Genomic DNA, 23239 nt, shown 5'->3' with positions numbered 1-23239 from the left:
GTGTTTATATTATTAACTCCATAATTAGAGAGCTAGTAAATTCTGTTTTTTTGTTTAATTTTATTTATTAATGAAATCTAATTGTCATTATGTTGTGTCATGTATTTATTATTCACATAAATAATAAATACTTTTATTATCACATAGAACCATCACAGATTTTCTTTATGTAATAGAAATTACACACTATCTCAAGGTTCCAGGTTCTTTTATACTGTAGTTTAAATTATTGTAGCACAAAATTTATATTAGTAGGTATAACAGATTATATCATAAAGTAATTCAGCCTTCATTTACGCTGTGATTGAACTCTCATTATGAGTAACACTAAACGAACAAGTCTTTCATAAATGAAAAACATTAAAGCAGCTGTCATGACTGTTTGTAATAATTTTGCTTCCAGTCCTCGAAACATTACTGATGGTTTTGATTTTACATCTCTCCATAAAGGTTTTAAACTAGTACCAGCACGAAGCCTTGACTGTACAAGTTGAAGTGGATAGGTCAAACTTGTGGCTACAGCTTTTGCAACTGCAGCTATTAAAAATCCTGAGTAAGCATTAAACTTACCTCTAGCTATTACATGTCTCTTTAAATATTCATACACCATAAATTGGATGGCTGGATTTGACACCAATAGCAAGGATGGTAAAACACCAGACCACAATCCCTTTGCTCCTTCTTTTTTAGATATTTCAATAAGGCCTTTTATTAAGCTATCATATTTATTCTTTTCCACCTTCATTCTCATGTTAACAGTCCAAAGTGGAGATGTTAGAAGTACATTTATAACACCAGCAACAGAACCAACTAATAAATCTTTTACTGCAGTTACTTCTGTAGTATGAAGTCTGCGCAATGCATGAAAACAATAAAAATAAACAAAATTTGAAACTGAAACTGATTGCAACACAGGCGAAAGGCCACGGTACAATGCCTCAATACCTTCTTCGTTGGCTAGCCGCACTAGTAACTCCCATGATGAGCCTTTCATTTTTAAATCATTGTCAACTGAAAAATACAATATATTCATGTAATTAAACTGTTGTGAGCTGTTATAAAATTTTGAAAGAAAGGAAGAAAAAACACTTATTCAGTGTTTACATTAGAAACAATAACAAAAATAAACATTTTTGTATAATATACAACACAGTAATAGCTTCAATCAACATTATGGCATGTTCATGACATGCCTCTGGTTTTCAGCGGCACCAGTATGAAAAAGTGAGAGAGAGCACCATATAATATATAATAGATAAACAATATAGAAAAAATAGTTATTTACTATTAAGAATAATCATCAAGAATAATAATATATAATAAGAATATTAGTGATAACAAGCATAATACTATATATATATATATATACTAGCTGTACCCGCGACTTCGCGTAAAATAGTGTCCTTGACAAAATAATGAAAAAAAAAATTTTATGACCTAACCCAATAAAAGCCAAATGAAAAAGTTTCATACTTTTTGCTTCAAAAATGACGACACTTCCATACATAACTCTTTCAACCCCTTATAACTCTTTTTCTAAATATATATTGAATAAATAGGCTAAAAATTAAACTTCAAGCTTCTAGCTTTAAAAATATTTCCATACAAATATTTAACTCTCCTTTAAATTCTTTACAACCCATTTTTCTTTATTTATATTTAATCCACAGCCTAAAACATCAGTTTCTAGCTTCAAAAATGATGAATTTACATAAAAACTTTCACCCCCTATTTTATTTTACACCCCTAATGGTAAAATTTTTACAAACTTAGAATGTCATATTTATTTGTATTTAATCAACAGCCTCAAAAATAAGTTTCAAGCTTCTAGCTCCAAAAATGACGATTCTTCCATACAATCTTTCAACCCCTTACAACCCTATTTTCGCATTAAAAAGTAGCCTATGTCCTTTCTCAGGGTCTAGACTATCTGTGTACCAAATTTCATATAAATCGGATCAGTAGTTTTGGTGTGAAAGCGAGACAGACAGACAGTGTTACTTTCGCATTTATAATATTAGTAAGGAAGTAAGGATATATATTATACTTGTTATTATTATTATATTGGGGAATATACTCTTTTTTCAATGTGGTATTGTAAGTAACTATTTTGTTAGTATTGTTTTTACTGTATTACAGGTTAATTATTAAAAATTTAGACTAATTCTCTCCCTTATTTGTCTGTATTCAATTTGTAAAGTATAATCAATTTAAAAATTTGAAATATGTATTATTGTACAATTTCATAGAAAGTGATAAGGTGTCCATTAAAAATAGGTGTAAAAAATATACTTATAGCACATAAAAATATAAATCCTATTGTGATTTATTGTTGCTTATCTTTATGTGGATAATTTGTCAATCCATTAGTTTAGCTATCCAATCAACTTTCTTAATAAAATATAAACTCTCCTGTCTTTTCTGGTAATTATTGAGTAGGACATTTAAATATATCATGGTTAGCTACAAGTCTGTTTTTCTATTCAGTCGCAATATCAAGTAAAAATATAGATAGATTAGGGAGATTTTATTGCTGTCACCTAGTGTAACATTTTGTGTGTTATACACATTTGGACTAACTAGACTTGTTCTTGAATTCATAAATTTTAGATTTTTTTATTAGCTGTAATGACAAGCAAGCAGCAGCAGATGGCCAATCTGATGAACTGTCGCTACCTTTGCCCAAACACATGTAGCGGAGAGAGAAAGAGTACTAAACAGATCCACAATATCTGTTGTAATGTAAATACTAAAGTTATAGTATGACAGATATAATTTGAACAAAAAACGTTCAGAAATTGTTCACAGTTAAGTTCTTCTGTCTTCATTAGTTAAATTATTTATAAAAGGGCATGCTTCATTTTTTACATTTTTATTGATATTTAATAACTTATTAAACTTGTTATTAACTTAACTTAATAACTAGATTATGATACAAGAGTTTGTTTAATTAAACATAGAAAATGTTATTTTAACATTTAGCCAATTTGGTTCCCACTATAAATAAATTTTAAATATTAGATTCTCATCTGTCATCTACACTGCTATACAGTGCAAAGTTCAAGAAAAACAAAAATGTTTATAAAGAATTATTACCTTGCAATCTTGATCTTAACGTATCCAATGGATAAAAAGCTGCCATGCCAACAACACTACCCTAAAAATAAACGAAAAGCACCTACTAAATATATTTGAAAAGGTTATTAATATATATTGTAAATAAATGGAATACTGTATATCAACAATACATACCGTTGCTCCTGCTAAAGCATGAACCAAAGTTTCATAACTTAGTAATGAGGGTGGCATTGTAAATTTTTATTTTATAATAAAAAATAAAAATAAATAAAATGGGAATAGAACCAGACTACAAACTGAGGCACTGGACAAGGAATCAACCGAATAGCACTACCGCTGGTGTACTGTAATCACTAAAGTATACGTTACGGTTTATCAGTATCATTCTTTAATTATCAGTCACATGTATGATGTAGACTCAGTTTCGTAGATAATTATTAAAAATCGGAAAGGCAATGTAAGGTTACATTATTATGTACACCACAGACTATTTTATTTAGATAATAGAGAATTGAGCTACGATATGTAGTATACACAGAGTAATTAACACTTAGTTGTGAAAATAACTATGGAATATGCTGCGCCGCCCGTAACTAAGCTAATAACCTAAGGACGAGAACCAAAGAGTAAAGTAAATATACCAAAACGAGAACTAACACAAACTGGTTAAAATTACAATATACTGTAGTTCAGGGATGAGTAACCTTTTTAATCAATAAAATTTTTAAAATACATTTTTAACTTTTTTAGCGGCCCGTACATACAGTATTAATAATGTACAAAACTTTATGTATATATTTATATATATATATATATACATAAAGTTTTGTACATTATGTATATATATATATATAAATATATATATATATATATATATATATAGGTAAAATTATCCTATACAATTTTGCATGTAAACGTTCGTATTCCATGTTGGAGCAAGTCACCAACAAGTGAATAACTTGTACAACAATAATCGTTATGGTTTAGTATGGTAATACATTTTATTGAGATTAATTTTTGTACAGTATTTTTTTTTTTTTTTATTATTTTTATCCTGCAATCGGCTTACCAAGCCTTTAACAGATTGGTTGTGGGACTGTTGACGGGAGAGAACTATACCTCCAGTGAGGAAACTGTCTCATCGGTGAATAAGATCCCATGCATGGAGTCTCTTAAGTCTTCTGCATTGCAATGGGTCTCGTAGTGCTGTTGCAAAGATATTGGTATGCGCCCCTATACGATCTCTGTATACTCTTGTTCTGTGCTCTATTTCTTCTCTGATTGTTCTCATTCCTGTGTATTCATGCAATTCTGTTGTTCTAATGAATAGAGGTGCAGCAGTTATGGTTTTGAGTGCTTTATTCTGAAACCGTTGCAAAATTCTGTTGTTCTGTTGGAATTCTTTGCTGATCCCCGTAACTCGATGCCGTATGTCCAGATTGGCTTTATTATGGTTTTATAAATGAGTATCTTGTTTTCCATGGTTACATATGATCCTCTGCCCGTCAGCCAGTTCAGGTTTCTGAGCCGTGCATTCAATTCATCGCGTTTTTTTGGATGTGTGTTTTCCACGTTTGCTTCCTATCAAGATGTATGCCCAAATATTTTGCCGAGTCTTGAGGGGGTAAAATGTCATCTCCAAGTTTAATCGGTGGGCAGTTGTCTTTTCTCAGGGTAAAGGTGACATGTACTGATTTGTTGGAGCTCACTTTAATGCGCCACTTTTCCATCCATTCATGTACCTTATTCAGGTGACTCTGCAAAACCATGGACGCAATGTTCGGATTTTCATTGTTGCAAAGTGCGGCAGTGTCATCGGCAAACGTAGCAGACAATATATTATCCGATGTTGCTATGTCTGCAGTGTACATGAGATACAGAATGAGACCCAAGGTGGAACCCTGCGGTACTCCGGTTTTATATCTTGAAAGGTAGAGTAGGTGTCATTGATTTTGACTCTAAACAATTTGTCCTTTAAATAAGATTTTAAAAGTATGTAAAAGTTATGTGGATGGTGTTTCTTCAGTTTGAATAGCAGTCCCGGGTGCCAAACCTTGTCAAATGCCTGTTGTACGTCAAGAAAAATAGCAGAGCAGTATTGCTTCTTCTCTAGAGCTTCTCTTATTTTGTTGACAACTCTATTGACTTGTTCAATTGTTGAATGGCCAACTCTGAATCCAAACTGATGTTGAGGGATAATTTCTTTTTCATTTAATACCTGTTTTAACCTTCGTAAAATTATCTTCACAAATAATTTCGATAAGGTTGGAAGTAAGCTTATTGGTCTGTACGAAGACACAAGGTGTGGAGGTTTGCCAGGCTTGGGAATCATGACTATCTCTGAAGCTTTCCATAGCTTTGGCACATGTCCAATCCTAATTATACTATTGAAGAGTTGTATTATACCGACTATACCTTTTTTAGGAAGCTGTTGGAGAACTTCAGCTGTAATCAGGCAGAAACCAGGGGCTTTATTTAGTTCCAAGTTTTTTATTTCTCTTTGGACTTCTCGTGGAGAGCAGCTTTTAATTGGAAGAGATAATTGGGAGTCAGCCCTAAGATAGGTCAGTATCTCTTTTTCATCTTCTTCATCACCGCTTTTCCAGAGTGAGTATTCGTTTTTAGCTTGGGGATTCAGGTTAGCCAATTTATTCTGTAGGGTCTCTTCCTCAATCTTTTTAAGGTATAATTTTAGGTCTGCAGCTGCTTTATTAAACGCTCTTTTGTCTTGGCTATGTCAACTACAATGCCACACCCTTCTAAGTCGTCTTTTTTCCAGGATTTTATATTTTATATCCCTGGGTATATTCTTACTACCATGTTTTAATGTGGTAGCTGGTGTGCTTTTCCATGCTGCTATTTGTATTAAGTTTGTTAATGTCATTGCGTAACCCTCTATGTCATCTTCCATTTCCATCTTCTTTAAGTGGCACTTTCATGTCGAGGTTTTCGTTTAGGTAGTCTCTGAATGCCTTCCAATCAGTTCTTTTAGGGTAGAGGCGCTCCTTAACTGGTCTTTCAATAATGGTGGTACTTATTGTGGCAATTACAGGCGTGTGATCTGACCTACTGTCAAGACAACTCTCCTTTAAATAGTTGTTTGACAATCCTTTATACACAAAGAAGTCCAGAAGATCGGGTATGTTTTGTGGGTCTGTTGGCCAGTATGTGGGTTCACCTGTGCTTAGTATATGTAGGTTATTTTTATCTATACTTTTTTTTCATTTCGGGGCCCCTAGGTACGGCCAGTCGTGATCCCCAGTGAACGTTTTTGGCGTTCCAATCGCCTCCACATAAAAACCTATGTCCAAGTGTTTTGAAGTAGTTAGTGAATGCTTCTTCTTTTAATTTATGTTTTGGTGGACAGTATACAGCTTATATAGCCATAGATCCTCTTTTATCCTGTAGCATTATTGGAGTTGCTTGTATTGGTTCCGTTTTATACTCCTGAAGGATATCGTGCTTGATGTGCTTCTTAATAATTATGGCTGTGCCCGCATGAGCTGTTCCATCGGGGTGGGATGTCGAATATATGCTATAATTTTTTAACCTTAGATTGTGATTTGGTATTAAGTGTGCTTCAGATACAAGGAGTATATCAACATTCTCGTATTCCAATAGAGTTTCCACATCATACTTGTGCGTGGCCAGCCCGTTTGTGTTCCAGGTTACTAATTTCAGAGTAGCCATCTCAATGAACAAGTTTGTTGATAACTGTTGTGAGAAGATTCATCATTGTTGACATTTGTTCTAATAGTTTATCTAGCTTTAAAGCTTGTTGTGTGAGTAGTATTTCTAAATTATTGTTATGTGTTGCGGGTGCATTATGCATTTTTAAGATATCTGCATAGGATTTTGTTTCTGTGACATATTTATTAGTGTCTCTTGATCTCTCATTGTTTTGATATTGTAGTTGACGTTCAGTCGATTTATTTGGATTTTCTTCATTATTTCGTTTATTCTGTGTATTTAAGATGTATGGTTTTGGTCTACTTGATTTCCTAGACAGAATTTCTTTATAGACCTCGCATCCTTTGTAGTTAGCGGGGTGTGCACCTTCACACAATGCACAAGTGGCGGGGGTGTTTCGGTCCTTTTTTGGACAATCCGATGTTTTGTAATCTTGTGCACACTTTACACACCTGAATGGCCGCATACAATAGTTTTTTGAATGTCCATACTGCTGACATCTTTGGCATTGAGGTATTGTGTTTCTTTTCTTAGGCTCTTCAATTACAATAATTTGATTATTAATCGATTTTATTGATTTAGCTGCACCGTTATTTGGGCCAGGCGTGAGGTTAACGAAGAAAGTTGATGTCGGCTTTTTTTCGGGACCATACTTAATGTTGATAATTTCCCCTTGGACTTTATTTCCGGTTTTTTCGACTTCCTCGATTATAGCACTATGCGGAGTTGTATGATGGAGCTTCTTTATTAAAGACGCTAAATACTTGTACAGTATTTAGCGTCTTTATTGTTACCGCTATTATTTATGTTTGTGTTCGTCTCGAGGGCCAAACGTAACGATCAGATATCAAACGAAGTGTGGCTCGAGAACCTGGATGACTCACGTTATGTAACCTGTCTAAGTATTTGCGTCTAAATGAGGATGGTAGGTATGGACGAGGTTTGCCAGTGGATGTGTCGCATATGAGAATGATGTCAGTTCCGGTAATTGTGACATATTCTAATTTTAAAGATGAAGTGTTATTAGATATTAATGCTTGCAACTCTTGGTCTGTTTGTTGAGAGCGACTTAATGAATGATAATCATCCTCCAGCTGAATGGCCTCAATACACGAAATCGTGTCGGCAACAACATTCTCATTTCCCTTAATATACACGATGTCGGTGGTGAACTGTGAAATGAATGACAGTTGATTTAATTGAGGTGGAGGAAGTTTCTCTCGTTTTTGAGAAAATGCGTAAATGAGTGGTTTGTGATCCGTGAAAATGGTGGTATGTTGTGCTTCGAGAATGTGGCGAAAATGTTGCACGCTTTCGTATATGGCGAGTAGCAGGAAGCAGGAAGCGATGCCTGTTTAGGCGTCAACTTCTTGCTAAAAAATGAAAGAGGTTGCCAAGAATTTCCAACTTTCTGTTGTAGACATGAACCTACGTGTGTAGTGGAAGCGTCGGTGAAAAGAGCAAGTGGAGCGTCCGCCACTGAGTGACACAACATAGTAGCGTCACCTAAACTATCGCGACACTTGTGAAATGCTTGTTCCAGATCGGGAGTCCAAGGAACTGGTTTGGAACCCTTAATTTTGGCATCTGCCAGGATGTTAATTAACGGGGCTTGAAATTCAACGGCTCTGGGTATAAAACGACGATAGAAGTTTAACATACCCAGAAACCGTCGTAGGCCATGAGCTGTTTCAGGTAAGGGAAAATTACTGATGGTTTCGACACGATCTGGTGGTGGTTGTGTACCTGCTGATGAAATGTGACTGCCCAAGAATATAATTTCTGGAACACCGAACTTGCATTTGGCAATTGCAAATGGCAAATTGATGACGATTCCGTATTGAGCTAAACGTTGAAAAAGCAGTCGGAGGTGTTCTGCGTGCTGAGCGGCATCGCGCGAGTAGATGAGGATATCGACGAAAGCAAAAAGTAAGTCCCCGTGTGACCTCATCGATGAAACGCTGGAATGTTCGACCAGCGTTTCTGAGACCAAACGTCATGTAGGGAAATTCGAATAGTCCGAAAGGAGTGGTAATAGCTGTCTTGCATATATCAGCTGGATTGACAGGAATTTGCTGGTAGGCTTTTACCAGATCAATTGTACTGAAGACGGTGGCTCCTACCAGATTGTGTGTGCATATCTATCAGGAATAGTGCGCGCATTTAAGGCCCTGTAGTCACCACAAGGTCTTCAAGTGGCATCCTTTTTAGGAACTAAATGGAGTGGTGAAGACCAGGCACTGCTGGATGGTTTAGCTGTACCGGCAGCAACCATGTCGGCAAATTCTTTTTGGGCAATCTGAAGTTTCTGGGGAGCAAGGCGACGAGGACGGCATGATAATGGCGGTCCGTCAGTAGTGTTAATGAAATGCACTGTATTATGTTTAACATCGCGAGGAAAACCGGGTGGACGAGTGAGTTCCGGATATTCCTGTAAAATTGTTAGAAAGGGTGAGTCTTTAGAATCACTAATAATGGTCTTGACGCTGGGCTGATTAGATGACGCGCACTGAATCTGATGACGAAGACCGGTTATTCCATCGACTAGACATCTATGGGTACAATCTGGCAAGAGATTGTAATGACCGAGGAAGTCGGAGCCAATGATAGGAACGCTGACGTCAGCTATAATGAAATCCCATGCAAAAACTCGTCGAAGACCTAGGTTGAGATTGAAACGCAGAGTACCGTACGTCGTAATAGCACTGTCATTGGCTGCTTGCAGCACAAAGTTAGATTTATAGGCGTGGGAACGAAGGGCGCTTTTAGGATAGCAGCAGATATCGGAACCTGTATCTACGAGAAATCGTCGCTTACTGTATGAATCCGTTACAAATAAACGGCGACTTGAAGTGGTATGAGAGGAGTCGGTAGTCGCCTTTACTGACTCCCGTTCGTGTTTAAAAATGAATCGTGCTGCCAGTTACAAGGAGTAGTACAGTGTAGCGCCTTCTCTTTAAATGTACGGTGGTACCAACATGTCCTAGGTTGAGGGCTCCTACTGCGACTTTGACGTGATTATGGAGTCCGAGACCTGGACCGACTTCCCTGTCTCTGATAGGCTGTCAATGAAGCTACCTGCTCTGTGAGTTGGTCGATACGCTGAGAAAGAATGGCAAATGGGTCTACGCTTGAAGATGATGTAATAGGCTGAGGTGATATACCAGCAACTGAGGTGAAACTAGCAAGTGGTGTTGCAGGAGATACTTCCATAATGCGTTCAGCTAGATCCGCTACCTTCTCTAATGGAAGATCCTGTGCAGCTAATATGGTCTGAACGTGAGTGGGGAGGCGACGCATCCAATGTTGGCGAAGTATGCCTTCGTCGTCACGAAGTGAGTCCCCCGTGAGAGACTTGAGGTGCCTCAGAAATTGTGAGGGTCGCCTATCCCCCAGCTCCTCATCACTTAAAAGCTGCCGGACTCTTTTTTCCTCAGATGCCGATAGTCTGCGGATTAATTCGGCTTTTAAAAATGTGTATTTGTTTTCCGCGGGTGGTTTGATGATTATATCTTCTACCTCAGCATCCTGGCATGTGACAAATGACTGATAATATAATTAAATTTAGTGGAATCAGCGGTGATTCCAGATAGTTCAAAATTTGCTTCAGCCAGAAAGGAGGTAATTTTACAGAAACCCTATGCACCTCCGAGGCAGATGGTGGGGACGCATTTTTTGTGCCGGATTGTGCCATTTTTTATACGATCAATGCGATACCAAATACAAAGAAATTAATATTTACAATAACAATATAAAAAATATATTTGCAATAAAAATAAATTTCAACAAAAATTATAAAACATACACATAAAATAAATTGACGGCAATAGAAAATGAGAAGAGTAAAATAAAATATTAATATCGAAGTCCGTAGTACCCTGACTACGTAGTACTGGGCCGTGTCGCGTGGTTTCTTTATACGCGGCGGGCGGCACAACGACGGAGAATACTTGTGTGATGGATGATTGGAAGATGACCGGCATTCTTACCATACAAGATCTTATCACCATCGACCGTAAGCACTACGGTCGATGGTGATAAGATCTTGTATGGTAAGAATGCCGGTAAGGAGAAGGAATGTAGGAAAGATGGCACCTGGACTGGAGTAGGTTCACGGTTCACCGTGTCTGCTGTGCTGTCGTGGAACGTCGTGGGTCACCAATTTAGCGTCTTTATTGTTACCGCTATTATTTATGTTTGTGTTCGTCTGGAACGGGCAGCGACAGATGGAGTAAAATGAAATAACGAGTCCAGTGGTGATTATGTACAAATGTATATTCTTACGTTATTTACAGTAATTGCATGGTTTAATTATAATATATAAAACATATATTCAATGTATCAGAACAGAAACGATTAGGTCTTAATATGACAGGGTTGTTATTTTTTTGTCTCCTAACGTCGTTAGGCAATGGTGTTGCCGCGCGCTATCCGTAGAATCGCCACAAGTATATTGAGGGTGGAAAGAAAACTAAATTCAATTTTAGAAATGCTTGGCGGGCCGCATAAAAATGTTTAACGGGCCGCAAGCCAAGACCTGTTTCTTTAAGATTTTATTTGTGTATATAGGTATGTGGTCTAATGTAAGGGGTTGAGTTTTGCATTATGTTGATATCAGCCGAGTTCATTCCTACAAAAAAGTATCAAACTAATCAAAATGAAGATTCAGAATAGGGCTAATTTTTAAAATTTACATTGATATTTATGTCTACGGTTTCCTCTAACTTTTTCATATTAGCCAAAATATGATAGTGTATTATTTCAATAAAGGTCTTACGTCACTGTAAAGTCATTCAATGTCATAATTTTTTTGTTCGGAACTTCGAAGGTCTTTTCTCATTGTTTATTGTTTATTTATCGTTTGTATTTTACTATAATTTTGTTATCGATTTATTGTAAGTAGAAGTGCATTCTAGTTCATTTTTTGCATAATAACTAACTACATAATGGGATAAAAATGTTTTTCATAGATAAATGGAATTTATCTAAGTTTAGAAATGACTTGTTATGGTAAACTAAAAAATGATATGTACAGTTCTAGATTTTTATATTATTGACGACTTGCTAATGTGCTGTGTGAAAGATTTTTAGCACAGCACATTTGCAAGTCGTCGTTTATATTAATTTTGAAGATATGACTTTATATATAAGTCTGCCTCATATAAAAGAAAACAATTTGTGTATGAATATTGTGAGCTCTTTATTTAGATCCATTACAGCCATACAGTCAGTACATAGATTAAATTTTGATGTTGATGACTCTTATAAGATATAATGTTACTTTGCTGAGTGTTGTATTGAGTAAAATATTACTTATTAATATTACATGTAGTTAGTGTATATATTATTTTTGTTACAGCTATTGTTCAAGTAGTGTTTCATTATGAAACTCTTCATGGCTGAAGATAATCTGTGTGCCCAAAATTTATTAAAACTAGTGTCACATGGCAATGCTATATTAGCAGAAATATTGAGGCTCAAGGATCACAAACCTACTATTTATTTGTGAGTTTATTTAGTATTACAATTGAGTATTTCTAGCCATTGTACTATATTATAATCAGCCCAGATTCAGATTGGCTAATGTTATTATAAAATAAATAAAATTTTTAATATTACTTTTAAACCTGTGCACAACAAAGAATTGAAACACCTTCTAAATACAAATTCTTCAGAATACCTTTATTTAAATAAATAACAGTGTAAACTTTTCTAATAACAATAAAATATCTGTTATTATTACAGATTAGATACCAAAGAGTTACAACAAAAATATCAAGATGTCATTTTGGACTTCAGTTATTTTAAAACTGCAGATGTTCAAGAAAAAAAAATTTCTATGAATTTGGTATGGTCATGTAATATCTGTGCACTTCCGTGGATTGTATTTTTTTTTAACTATTATTAATTGTTTCTGCAATGTATATCTATGTATATTTTATTCATGAATATGATTGTTTGTATCAGCTTCTGTATTTTCTATAAAAAATAGCTAAGTTTTTCAGTAAGTATATCAGTTGTCTAGTATCCATAACACCAGCTTTGCTTAGGTTGGGACTGATTATTGTTAGTATTATTAGATATCAGTTCATACACCTGACTACCCCAATTGGAATTACAGTCTTAAAAATATCTTAGTTATAATAAGTCATATTTATCTCTAAGTATTGGTGCTACTGAATACTTATAACAACTTAATGAAATGAAGTGGAAAGCAAAAGGTAATGATGTTTTATAATAAAGAAGCAATTAGGCTAGGCTTACATATACAATTTCACAACTTTATACAACAGGTAAGATCTTGTATGATGTTTTTGAATCCTAAATCCTTGCCTTGGCAAACCAAATTTTTATGTTCTGATAGGAATTTTTATTTACTACCATAGGAATCATTTTACTCTGTGTATAAAGTAAGAGGGAGCCACATAGTTTCCATTTTGTGAATCAGTTTACCTTTTAAACTGATTCACTGAAATGTTAGGACTACTATAATGGTATCTGAAAATTAATGGCAAGCTTTTTTCATTCAAATATGTGGAATGAATTGATCATCAAATATAATATTTATTATCAAACTCTTATAAATCTGTTTGGTTAGTCTTATATAAGAATTGTGGAGACATCAGAGGATCCATATTTGAAGGTACTACCAACAATAATTTTTGTTGGCCGCTTCAAATATGGAGAACAGATTCTCTTTACCTACAGCTTAAGGAATCTATCCTAAATATACATAGAAAAATTTATGTAAATTTTTGCTTTATAGAAACTACAAGATTTGGATGATGACTTAAAAGAAAAATATTTAGAGATAATATCACGTTTTTATTTATTGTTTGAAAATATATATCAATATATAATGGACCTCAATGCTTTTATAGATCAACTACATGATAATGCATTTATTCAGCAAAATATTGATACTGTTATGAGAGATGTTGAAGGAAAACAACTTTTGGTAACTATGTTATTTATTCATCTGTTACAAAACATTATCAAACTAGAAGGCAACTTCCAAGAACTTAATTAATTCTATATCACAATATACCTTTATGAAAAAAATATCTTACTATCTTAATTATTACGAATATTGTAGCAAAGTTTCGGATGTATGTATGGATATTTATTACTCTTTCACAAAAAAAGTACTGAACAGATTTTGATGAGTTATAATGTATATATCTTACACATCAGAATTACACTTGCTACAGTTTAAATAAATATGTATATTGGGCTGAAATATAATGATAAATAAAAATTTAAATATAATCTGTTTATATACAGTTAAAAATATTGTTATAATATACTAATGGGTTAAATAAATAAATCATAAAGGATTTCTTTAATAATATGACATCCGAATTGTTTTCAGTGTGAATCACTTTACCTATATGGTGCTATGCTATTATTATGTGATCTTTATATACCAGGATCAATCAGAGAAAGATTACTGGTTGCATTTTATAGATACAGCACTAATCAGTCCCAAACAAATATTGATGATGTTTGTAAGTTGCTTAGGGACACGGGAAATGATCAGTTACATGGCAAGCGACCAGCCGATTATCCAGTTGAATATTTCAGGTAAATCTTAATAGAACTACTATACTGTTTTACTAGAAGCAATATAATATGTGAATGGAAAGAAATTACGCTTTGAGGTTCTAATTAACAAGGTGAAATGGGACCCCTATGGTGTGACTTATATGATATGTCTAATAAATATTAATGTTATCAATTCTTAAATTTTATATAGATAAAGCAGCCGTTTTAGAAATTTATGTATTAAATATTTTTAATTATTTTACTTTTTAATTTGGTCCATAATGGGAATTCTAGCTTAAATGTGTACTTATGTCTATATGTGCACCCATATAATAATAGTTTTGTATATATATATATATATATATATATATAGAGACCCCTAAAAGAAAATAGTTAAAAATAAAATATAGTGATCATTTACTATTTTTTTTTAATTCTAGCCGAGTCAGCATTCGTCCTGATTTCATAGATAAAGTTATTGGGAAATTGCGATCTGAAGATATATATAATCAACTGGCAGTGTACACCATACCTGAACATCAGCCTTCGGCTTTAGCAACTCAAGCAAACATGCTTGTGGTTTGTTTATTTTTCAACCCACATTATCTCCATTCAGATACTTCTAAAATGAGAGAAATAGTAGATAAATTCTTTCCCAGTAACTGGATTGTACCTGTTTATATGGGAGTTACCTTAAATTTAATTGATTATTGGGAAAATTTTAAAGCTGCGAAATCAGCACTTTATAATACTTGTAACAGCAAAGTTATAAAAGAGACATTTGCTAAAAGAGGCCTATCTGTTGAATTGTTAATAAATAAAACTCATTATCTCTTAAAAGAGGGAACTTTAACTGAAGATTACCTGTTGGATAATGTTAATAAAATATTAAACCTTTTACTAAATTCAAATCTTGTGGTACGTTGGCTAATGTTACACACTAATGATGTTATATTTTGTGATAACAATAAAAAGAGCAAACAATTAAAGGAACTAGTTTTAAAAGAATCTGGTTATGATCCAATAAAATTACTTGAATTACTCATAAGCACATCAGAATTAGAATTGAAAGTTCGAGATATGTTAAAAATATTACTAGAAAATAGAAATGAGTCTTGGAATGCTAACAAAGCTCTGGCCCTAGAAGGTATAAATAATTTAGCGGAATTATTTTCTGGTACTAAACCAGTTGCTAAAATTCAAGAGAATGAGCAACTTAAACTTTGGTTTGACAATATAGGTAAACAAATTTCTTCTTTAAGTGAATCAGTGACAACGAAGTCATTAAAGAAGATTACTCAATTAATACAAGCATTAGACGAAGTTGAAGAATTTCATGGAATTAAAAGCACTTCAACAATTATACAATATCTTTCCGAATGTAAGGAAGCATTAAAAAATATTTTAAAAACTGCAACAATAAAAGAAGATTCATTAGTGACGTTGGAAACTGTCGCAGATGTTAGTTATGCTTGGTGTACTATAGACGGTTACACTAAATACATGCAAGAGAGTATTAAAGAAAATCCTGCTGTAACAAGTAGGCTTAGAGCACTTTTTTTAAAACTGGCCAGTGCCATGGAAATTCCATTACTCAGGATAAATCAGGCATATAGTGATGATTTAATTTCTGTTTCACAATATTATAGTAATGAATTGATAAAATATATACAAAAGGTTTTACAAATTATACCTGAAATGGTTTTTAGTATTGTAGAAAAAATTATAGATCTGCAGACATGGAGTATTAAAGAAATTCCAACACGATTAGAAAAGGAAAAATTGAGAGAATATGCACAGCTTGAGCAAAGAATAGAGGTTGCAAAATTAACTCATTCTGCTTCGACGTTTACTTCAGGCAGGTTGCTTTTACAAATATGCTTACCAATTTATTTACTTGTATAAGATTTAAACTGAGATTTTCGATCACTCAAACTAAGCGAACCAGAGGTTAATTCGTAGATTGATTCCAAGTATCAACATTTCCTTATGAACTTTGTTTAAAATATGTACAGATTATAATATTTTAGTGCTTCAATTCTGAATTGTCATCTTCTAAATTTCATTCTCAATTTATTCCGTATTGAATGTGCAGAACCATTTATCTTAGTTTAACACAAATTTAACCACGGTATTATATTGCCTAGCTAAGTCTTTTATGTATTATTACCATTTGTTGTATATATGAGCATAATAATTATTGAGCTCTAATTCAGCATTGACACAGAGATTCTATTACATTATCGGTATCATTTGCACGTAAATTAAGTTGTTATTACTCCCGGAACATATGGAATCTGTTTAACAAAATAAAAACAATCGATCATCAAAACATATATAAGATAACAATACAATTATGCAAACACACCTCAATTAGATTTGTAATATCTACAGCAACTGGTCATTTCTCTCTACTTTGTTGTACCTGAGTTATATATGGGGATGGTTCTATTATTAGTTGGCGTTTTAATTCATTATATGGAGGTGATAAACTGCAAAACTCCCTCTGATATATAGTGTAATTATTACTGTTTTCTATATGTATTCTTCAGCTTATTAAGTAACAATCCTATGGTGTTATAGGAATACTGGATATGAGATCAACACTGGTAGGCATCATTAGAGTAGACCCTGCAGAACTGCTCGAAGAGGGCTTATTAAAAGAATTGGACAGGCACATAAGCAAGAAATTTATTGAATTTTTGGAACCGCAAACAAAGAAATCTTTTACCGCAACCAATTTATTACCACGGTTGCAAAAATTAGCTGAAAGCATGAATGGTTATAAAAGATCCTTGGAATATATTCAGGATTACATTAATATTCATGGATTAAGAATGTGGCAGAAACAGGTACTGTGTGTCTTTACCATGGTCTCAATCTTAAAATAGATTTGTTTAGTGAGTTAGTGTGTGGTGTCTTATACAACAGTCATGTTGTTATGATACTATCATTTATCTTGGATCAAAATATATCCGTGCTCTAGTTTTATTGTACGTTAGCTTTTCCAGCAGTATGAATCGCCACTCAATCTCGTGGTGAACCCTAATTTTTGTTATAATGTAGATAAATTCCGAGTCTTATATTTACATTGTCAGGTTGCTGCCATAATTAACGAGAATGTTGAAAAAGAAATTAGTTTGCGCAAGGGTGTCACATTGTACAGCCCTTCTGCAGGATTTATGGGAAGTCTCGCTAGGCAGATTGCACAATTAACGGACGCCAGGTATATGTATTTTTTATTTTGTACTGATAATTGAGTTTCTAAGTAATGTTTAATAATTAATTGTTTTTTTAGATGTTGCAGTTATGTTACTATCTGCGCTGCTTGGTATGATATAAAAACTGAAAACGAGGTCGTTAATACCAAAACATTTGCTAAATTAAATGACGCCATAGGTGTTATTGGTCTTCATGGTTTAGACACTCTATATGGACATATGATCAAAAATCAGTTACAAACTGTACAACAAGTATTAAGACGCAGTCACGATAGAATTATTGTGGGAAATATGAAAGATATCAAAGATATTGAACAGATTATTTTAAAAGGACAGAAACAAATCCTACAGTTATTGGAAGTACTAGTACTTATTGGAACATTACAAACACTCAGAAGACACATTGCTTATCAGTTGAATACTAGTTGTAAATTTGACTCTGCACATTTAGAGTCCTCTCTCAGAACAATGAATGCGTAAGTCCACTTCCATGTACACATTCAGAATATGAAATAAGAACATTCAAATTTTATTTTCAATGATATTTGCTGATGATTATCTACTTTTTGAATAATATAATTTATATGAATTTTAACTATTTACAGCTCAGTACTGCAAGAATTGAAACATTCAAATACAGAATATAAATCAAAATTATCATCGACACTATTGCATAGTTTGGAGGATTATTTAGTGAGATGTGGAATCTATGACCCTTTTGAGAAAATATATTTGAAATTTTCTAACGAATTTTTGAACATGAACATTAGTCAGATATTGGCGATAGTTTTAATATCCCAATTACTCAAACTGCAAATAAGCTCCACTACAGGTATAGTTCTAGAAAATAATTGTTTATTTTAATAATTTGTCTAGCCCAAATGCTTAAACATTTTCACGTCGCCTATGTACATGAACAGCTCTACGAACGAAATGCGAAGTATATGATACCACATATGCGTTTCCATTCCAGACTAATAAGTCGTGCCTGTTATCCTCTTATTTCATTGCCTAATATGACCATACAACCGACACACAGCTAACAAAGCAAGCTGCTCGTCAGTTGAAATTCGTGAGACTGAGGTACCCACCCTCCCGACTTTACAGTCTACCTCTAGTAATAATATATATAACAAAGATAATAAACGTTCAAAATGATTACTAATAGCTCTCCTCTTATTTTCAATTCGACTGTTTTTTTTATATGTGACTGTGGTCACTCATAACTCCGTTTAGTCGGACGATAGTCTCATGCAATAACAATCAAAGAAGCCGGGACCAAGCAGTCAAATTGCCATTTGAACGGCGTTTGCACGGGGTTAGTAATAAGAACTGGTAATCTACCGTACCGTTATTTTTATTTCCTGGTGTATTAACAACAATGGGCTAAGTCAGCTCCCTTTGTTCTCATCCTACACTGGTGCTCCGCCCATTAGCGGCACATGCTGAACAGTAACGGACGTAAAGTATTAATATTAATTTTTGTATAATATAATACGAAATTTTATTGCGTTTCAGGTGATCTAATGTCAAAAAAGGCAGGAGAAAATATTGATGGTTATCCATTACTCGTCGGAATTTATACTCTTCTGCGTCATACGAGAACAGATAATATTGATATATTTGTGGATGTTCTATGCAATTATGCAAGCTTGATAATAAGTGTCAAGTAAATATTTAATTATAGTTGTTACTAACACTATACTTTATACATATAGTAAAATCGTAAACGAAAGGTATTCCGAACAGTAAATACAAATCTTTACTGTAATTGAATTACAAATATTTTTTATGTTACTGAAGTTTAGCATTGATACAATTTTTGTCTCCTTGTGCAATTGTGTCCGCTAATCTCATAAATGGCTTATCCAATTTTACGGCTATATTGTAAAGCAACCTTTGTTTTTAGACTAGGACGAATAAATAGCGACTTCGTGCGTGTGTACGTGTAATTAGTTAATGCAGTTTATATTACAAGTGGGATATGTATAGTAGATAGAACTGACTCTAATAATGTCTGTCTGGTTAAGCTATCACCGCATACCTACTTACATTTAACAAAACAATTTTCTTATTCATTATTCTTATGACGAATCTGCGTTCCAAATGAGTGGTAGAATAAAAATATGACTATTCAAGAGTGCTTGTACTGATTCTTTTTAATAAAGATTAGTTCTATTTAATCACTTTCACGTCAGTAAAATAATAGTAATAATTAGTCAAATACCCATAAAAATTTATTCACTGGTTATACTTTTAAAAAAGTCCTACCGCTCTGCGCACAAAAGGAAAAGATGACATGTATCTAAGATCTTTCAGCTGTGGTAATAAAATTAGTACAGCTATAAAAATCCATTACACATATTAACATTTATATCACAGGTTTATATATAGTATACGTTAACACAGACAATAATATCTAAAAAATCGTTTTGGTATATATGTCGATAGAATCTTATATAAAATATGTAATGTTCAAACTTTATTCGAGTATTGATGACAGATAAATAAAGCAACTGAAACAATAAGTGTCATTTTGTGTGGATTGTATATTATTATTTAGTTACCTATTTTTTTTCACAGATCATCGAAGTCCTCGGATGCAACATATGAAGGCACATTAACTATAAGAGTACTGCAACTCTTTTGTGAAACTTTCAATTATCCGTTCAATAAACTGGAAGACAGACTTCCTCTGGCTCTCTTAACAATTTCGTCGCAAAAGTAGTTTAACTTGTGCAAAACTTAACCATCAATATCTATATGATTTTAATAAAAACTGCCTATGAATAGTTATTTTTACAGGAGTACTCATGGAAGTGAACTGTCACAGAGAAAGAAATTGGAGGTATTTATGGTAGATAAAACAAATTCCAAATATTTAAACATATTTATTTGATTAGATATATATACAGTGTAATAATAATAATAATAAAACCATTGTTAAAAGTTGCATTTTTTTTGCACATTTGCTTCGTTTTGTTCATTTTTAGCTAGACCCCCCCCTGAAGATACTATACGAATGCCATAACTTTATCTATATTTTGTATGACGAAAGATTTCGTATTTGTTAGAGAATGTAATTTCAAACAGAAGATATCATAAGAAATATCACAAAATATTGAAATTTTGAAAAATTCTATTTAAAATATATATATATATTGACCATTGTACACTACTTAGTTAGCATAGTATGAAATTAAATTACACAGCAGTAATTAGTGGAGAATACAAAATATTATATACTAAACACTTCAAATGGAATTTAAATACAAAAGTAAGTAGCTTTCTAATTGAGAGTTACTGAAACATCTCATTTTATTGAAATTACATATAGTTTTGTCTTGCTAATTCTGGGTTAAATTGGGAATTGTATTTGGCTTTTACTTTCTTGACATTCTGATCTTCAGCTATGACAGTACATTTATTGAAGCCAGATAAGAACAATTCAGTTTTATGCTTCTCTTGAAGCTCACGTTTAATGCGAGCCTCTCGTAATTTTTGGATTTTTTTTAATTTATCTTGTTTTTTTGTGTCTTTGTCCGATTTCCTAGGTTTGTGAGTTGAAATTAATTTCGAATAGTCATCAACAATTTTAACCACTGAGTTAGACTTGTTTTCTACGGTGTTATTACAATGTTTTTTAAATTTATTGATAGGATCAATGGATTGTTTGGATTTCCAATTCATTTCACCATTTTTTATATCTAGTTCTTTAGATTTTGGTTTACCATCTATATCACGAAAAACCAATTTATCATATGTATCTTTAATTTCAGTAGTATTTGAAAGTCTAGATTCTGGCAAAACTTCATACCAGTTTTTCTTTTTGAGAGCTTCATTTGTATCCTGTCCCAGGTATGTAAGATATCCAATTTTTTTTTCATATTCTTCCTTCTTTTCTTTGGTCTCTTTATCATGCTCCTTGTTCGTAGTTCCGACAGCATGATCAAGATCTACAAATAAATTGACATGTTCAGAATTTGCTACTGATGGTTTAGGTTCATTGTCTATTATTCCACATTCAAGTAACTTTTGTTTGCTTTTTTTCTTTAGAATATTAAGTCTTGCTTCACGGTTTGCAATTTCTGTTCTTAATCTTTCTTGTCTATCCTTTTCAGCAGCTTCTGCTTCATCTTTTCTGACTCTTGCAATATTCTCTTTTGTCCGAACATGCCACCTACAAATTAATGTGTATTAGCTAATTTACTAGAAAGTACATTAAATCAATAAATAGTTTGAGACCCAACAATTGTTCTGGGAATTTATTAGCTTAGTAAATACTTAAAAATTATGTTGATAAATTTAAAATATTTTATATAATACTTGGGTACTATTTTGGGTAATGAGAAAACTGATTACTGTAACACATACTTTATGGAGGTTCACTGTATCAATAAAATGATGTTAGAACTGAACAGTAATATTCTTTATTCAAAATAATATAAGTATTGCCATATTTTTAGGATTCTATCGCAGATTTGACAGAGAAATGAGTTGGAGCTTAAATTAATGTCAGCATTCTTGAGGTTCTCTTTGTGTAGATGATAATACTATAAAACACCTGCCTGGGATGACAATATACACTGGCGGGCTATAATGGAAGATGAAGTTAAGTTCGCCTACTGTGACAAATTTATTGTCACAATTATTGTCCGAATTTATAAATTAACCACAAATGTTTTCATGGTTTCCGCGTGGGAGTAGACCTAATAAATTTGTGATACGAAGTATAATATATTTAGGTTCCAGTGGCATTATCTATACATATAAATAAAATTGTAGTGTCTTTTTGTAATATTAAAATAACAGTATTTTACTACATGCATATTCATATAAATACGGTACCCCAAAATAACATTATTTAAAATTTTTATCTGTCTTATTGTTCTGGCTAATCTCTGAAATGGCTGGACCAATTTTGACGAGACTATTGGCAGGTAGCTGATGTAATAAGGAGTAACTCAGGCTACTTTTATTGTAGAAAAATTGTGTGATTAGATTTTTTGTTAAATTCCACGCGGACGAAGTCGCGAGTACAGTTGTTATAGAATATTAGAGATATAATAAACAAGAAAAATATACCTCTTTTTTGGCAATATATTCATGGCTCTTTAAAATATTTTTATTGTTAAATTTATATAACGTATAAATTTAACAATAAAAATATTTATAAAGTTTCACTAAAAAGTGTATTTAGACGTGAACAACAACATTAAAATGAATTAAAATTTCTGGATAAATATATTTTGTATAAATTGACTGTTCAACTTTTCCCAGATCACAAAAACTATGTCATAATGTTGTCTGTGGTGTGTGTTTAATCACAGATAACACAAAGTATATACCATAGAGTTAATATACACGTGTAGAGTAGGTACACTTGTTTTATGGTATGTACAAAGTGAACAATATTGCCAAACTACTATTTTTTTAAGAATGATAATGGTGCAGAGCTAACGGTTTACGCTGCTGGCGCGGCGGGGCACCAGTGGAAGATGATAAGATGAGCATGAGGTCAGGTCATAGTTATGAATTAATTAGGAATGTATCACGATGATCCGGCTAAGGATGTCAGCTTGACATGGTATATTGCTAGCAATGGGGTCGCCCCATTCCCCTCCGGCAAATATAAGACAAACCCATACGAAAACTGAAATAGTAAATATTATGCAACAGATTTTTTTATTCTAAAGACTGAAAGA

General features: G+C 33.1%; 3 protein-coding genes across 7 annotated transcripts; 1 reads left to right on the top strand and 2 right to left on the bottom strand.

Moving 5' to 3' along the window:
- Nucleotides 1–108: 108 nt before the first annotated feature.
- On the bottom strand, nt 109–10056 carry LOC131848327 (peroxisomal membrane protein PMP34-like). Of its 4 annotated transcripts, none has more exons than XM_059198152.1 (3): nt 10006–10056; nt 3097–3157; nt 109–1011 (listed from the first exon to the last, which is right to left on the bottom strand). In XM_059198152.1, exons 2-3 carry the CDS (start codon nt 3140–3142, stop codon nt 290–292), a joined length of 768 nt encoding a protein of 255 aa, XP_059054135.1. In that variant the 5' UTR covers nt 3143–3157; nt 10006–10056; the 3' UTR covers nt 109–289. The 4 variants fall into 4 exon arrangements, with proteins under 4 accessions (XP_059054135.1, XP_059054134.1, XP_059054132.1 ...); XM_059198151.1 differs by lacking the exon at nt 10006–10056 and adding an exon at nt 9747–9821; XM_059198149.1 differs by lacking the exon at nt 10006–10056 and adding an exon at nt 3253–3487.
- A 1506-nt stretch (nt 10057–11562) lies between these two features.
- On the top strand, nt 11563–20283 carry LOC131848207 (WASH complex subunit 5). Of its 2 annotated transcripts, none has more exons than XM_059197992.1 (12): nt 11563–11663; nt 12128–12273; nt 12514–12616; nt 13535–13726; nt 14141–14352; nt 14754–16171; nt 16897–17165; nt 17412–17539; nt 17612–18010; nt 18140–18366; nt 19053–19203; nt 20118–20283. In XM_059197992.1, the coding sequence occupies exons 2-12, from the start codon at nt 12152–12154 to the stop codon at nt 20260–20262; spliced, it is 3366 nt and encodes a 1121-aa protein (XP_059053975.1). In that variant the 5' UTR covers nt 11563–11663; nt 12128–12151; the 3' UTR covers nt 20263–20283. The 2 variants fall into 2 exon arrangements, with proteins under 2 accessions (XP_059053975.1, XP_059053976.1); XM_059197993.1 differs by lacking the exon at nt 11563–11663 and adding an exon at nt 11976–11994.
- A 550-nt stretch (nt 20284–20833) lies between these two features.
- Nucleotides 20834–22830, bottom strand: LOC131848212 (leukocyte receptor cluster member 1 homolog). Its single transcript, XM_059197997.1, has 2 exons — nt 22620–22830; nt 20834–21714 (listed from the first exon to the last, which is right to left on the bottom strand). Exons 1-2 carry the CDS (start codon nt 22640–22642, stop codon nt 20862–20864), a joined length of 876 nt encoding a protein of 291 aa, XP_059053980.1. The 5' UTR covers nt 22643–22830; the 3' UTR covers nt 20834–20861.
- Between the last annotated feature and the right edge of the window lie 409 nt (nt 22831–23239).

The sequence above is a fragment of the Achroia grisella genome, unplaced genomic scaffold (assembly GCF_030625045.1).
Source record: "Achroia grisella isolate CSIRO2021 unplaced genomic scaffold, CSIRO_AGI_Agris_v1 utg546, whole genome shotgun sequence".
In the NCBI taxonomy this organism is placed as follows: Eukaryota; Metazoa; Arthropoda; class Insecta; order Lepidoptera; family Pyralidae; genus Achroia; species Achroia grisella.
This window is presented reverse-complemented; position numbering and strand designations above follow the sequence as displayed.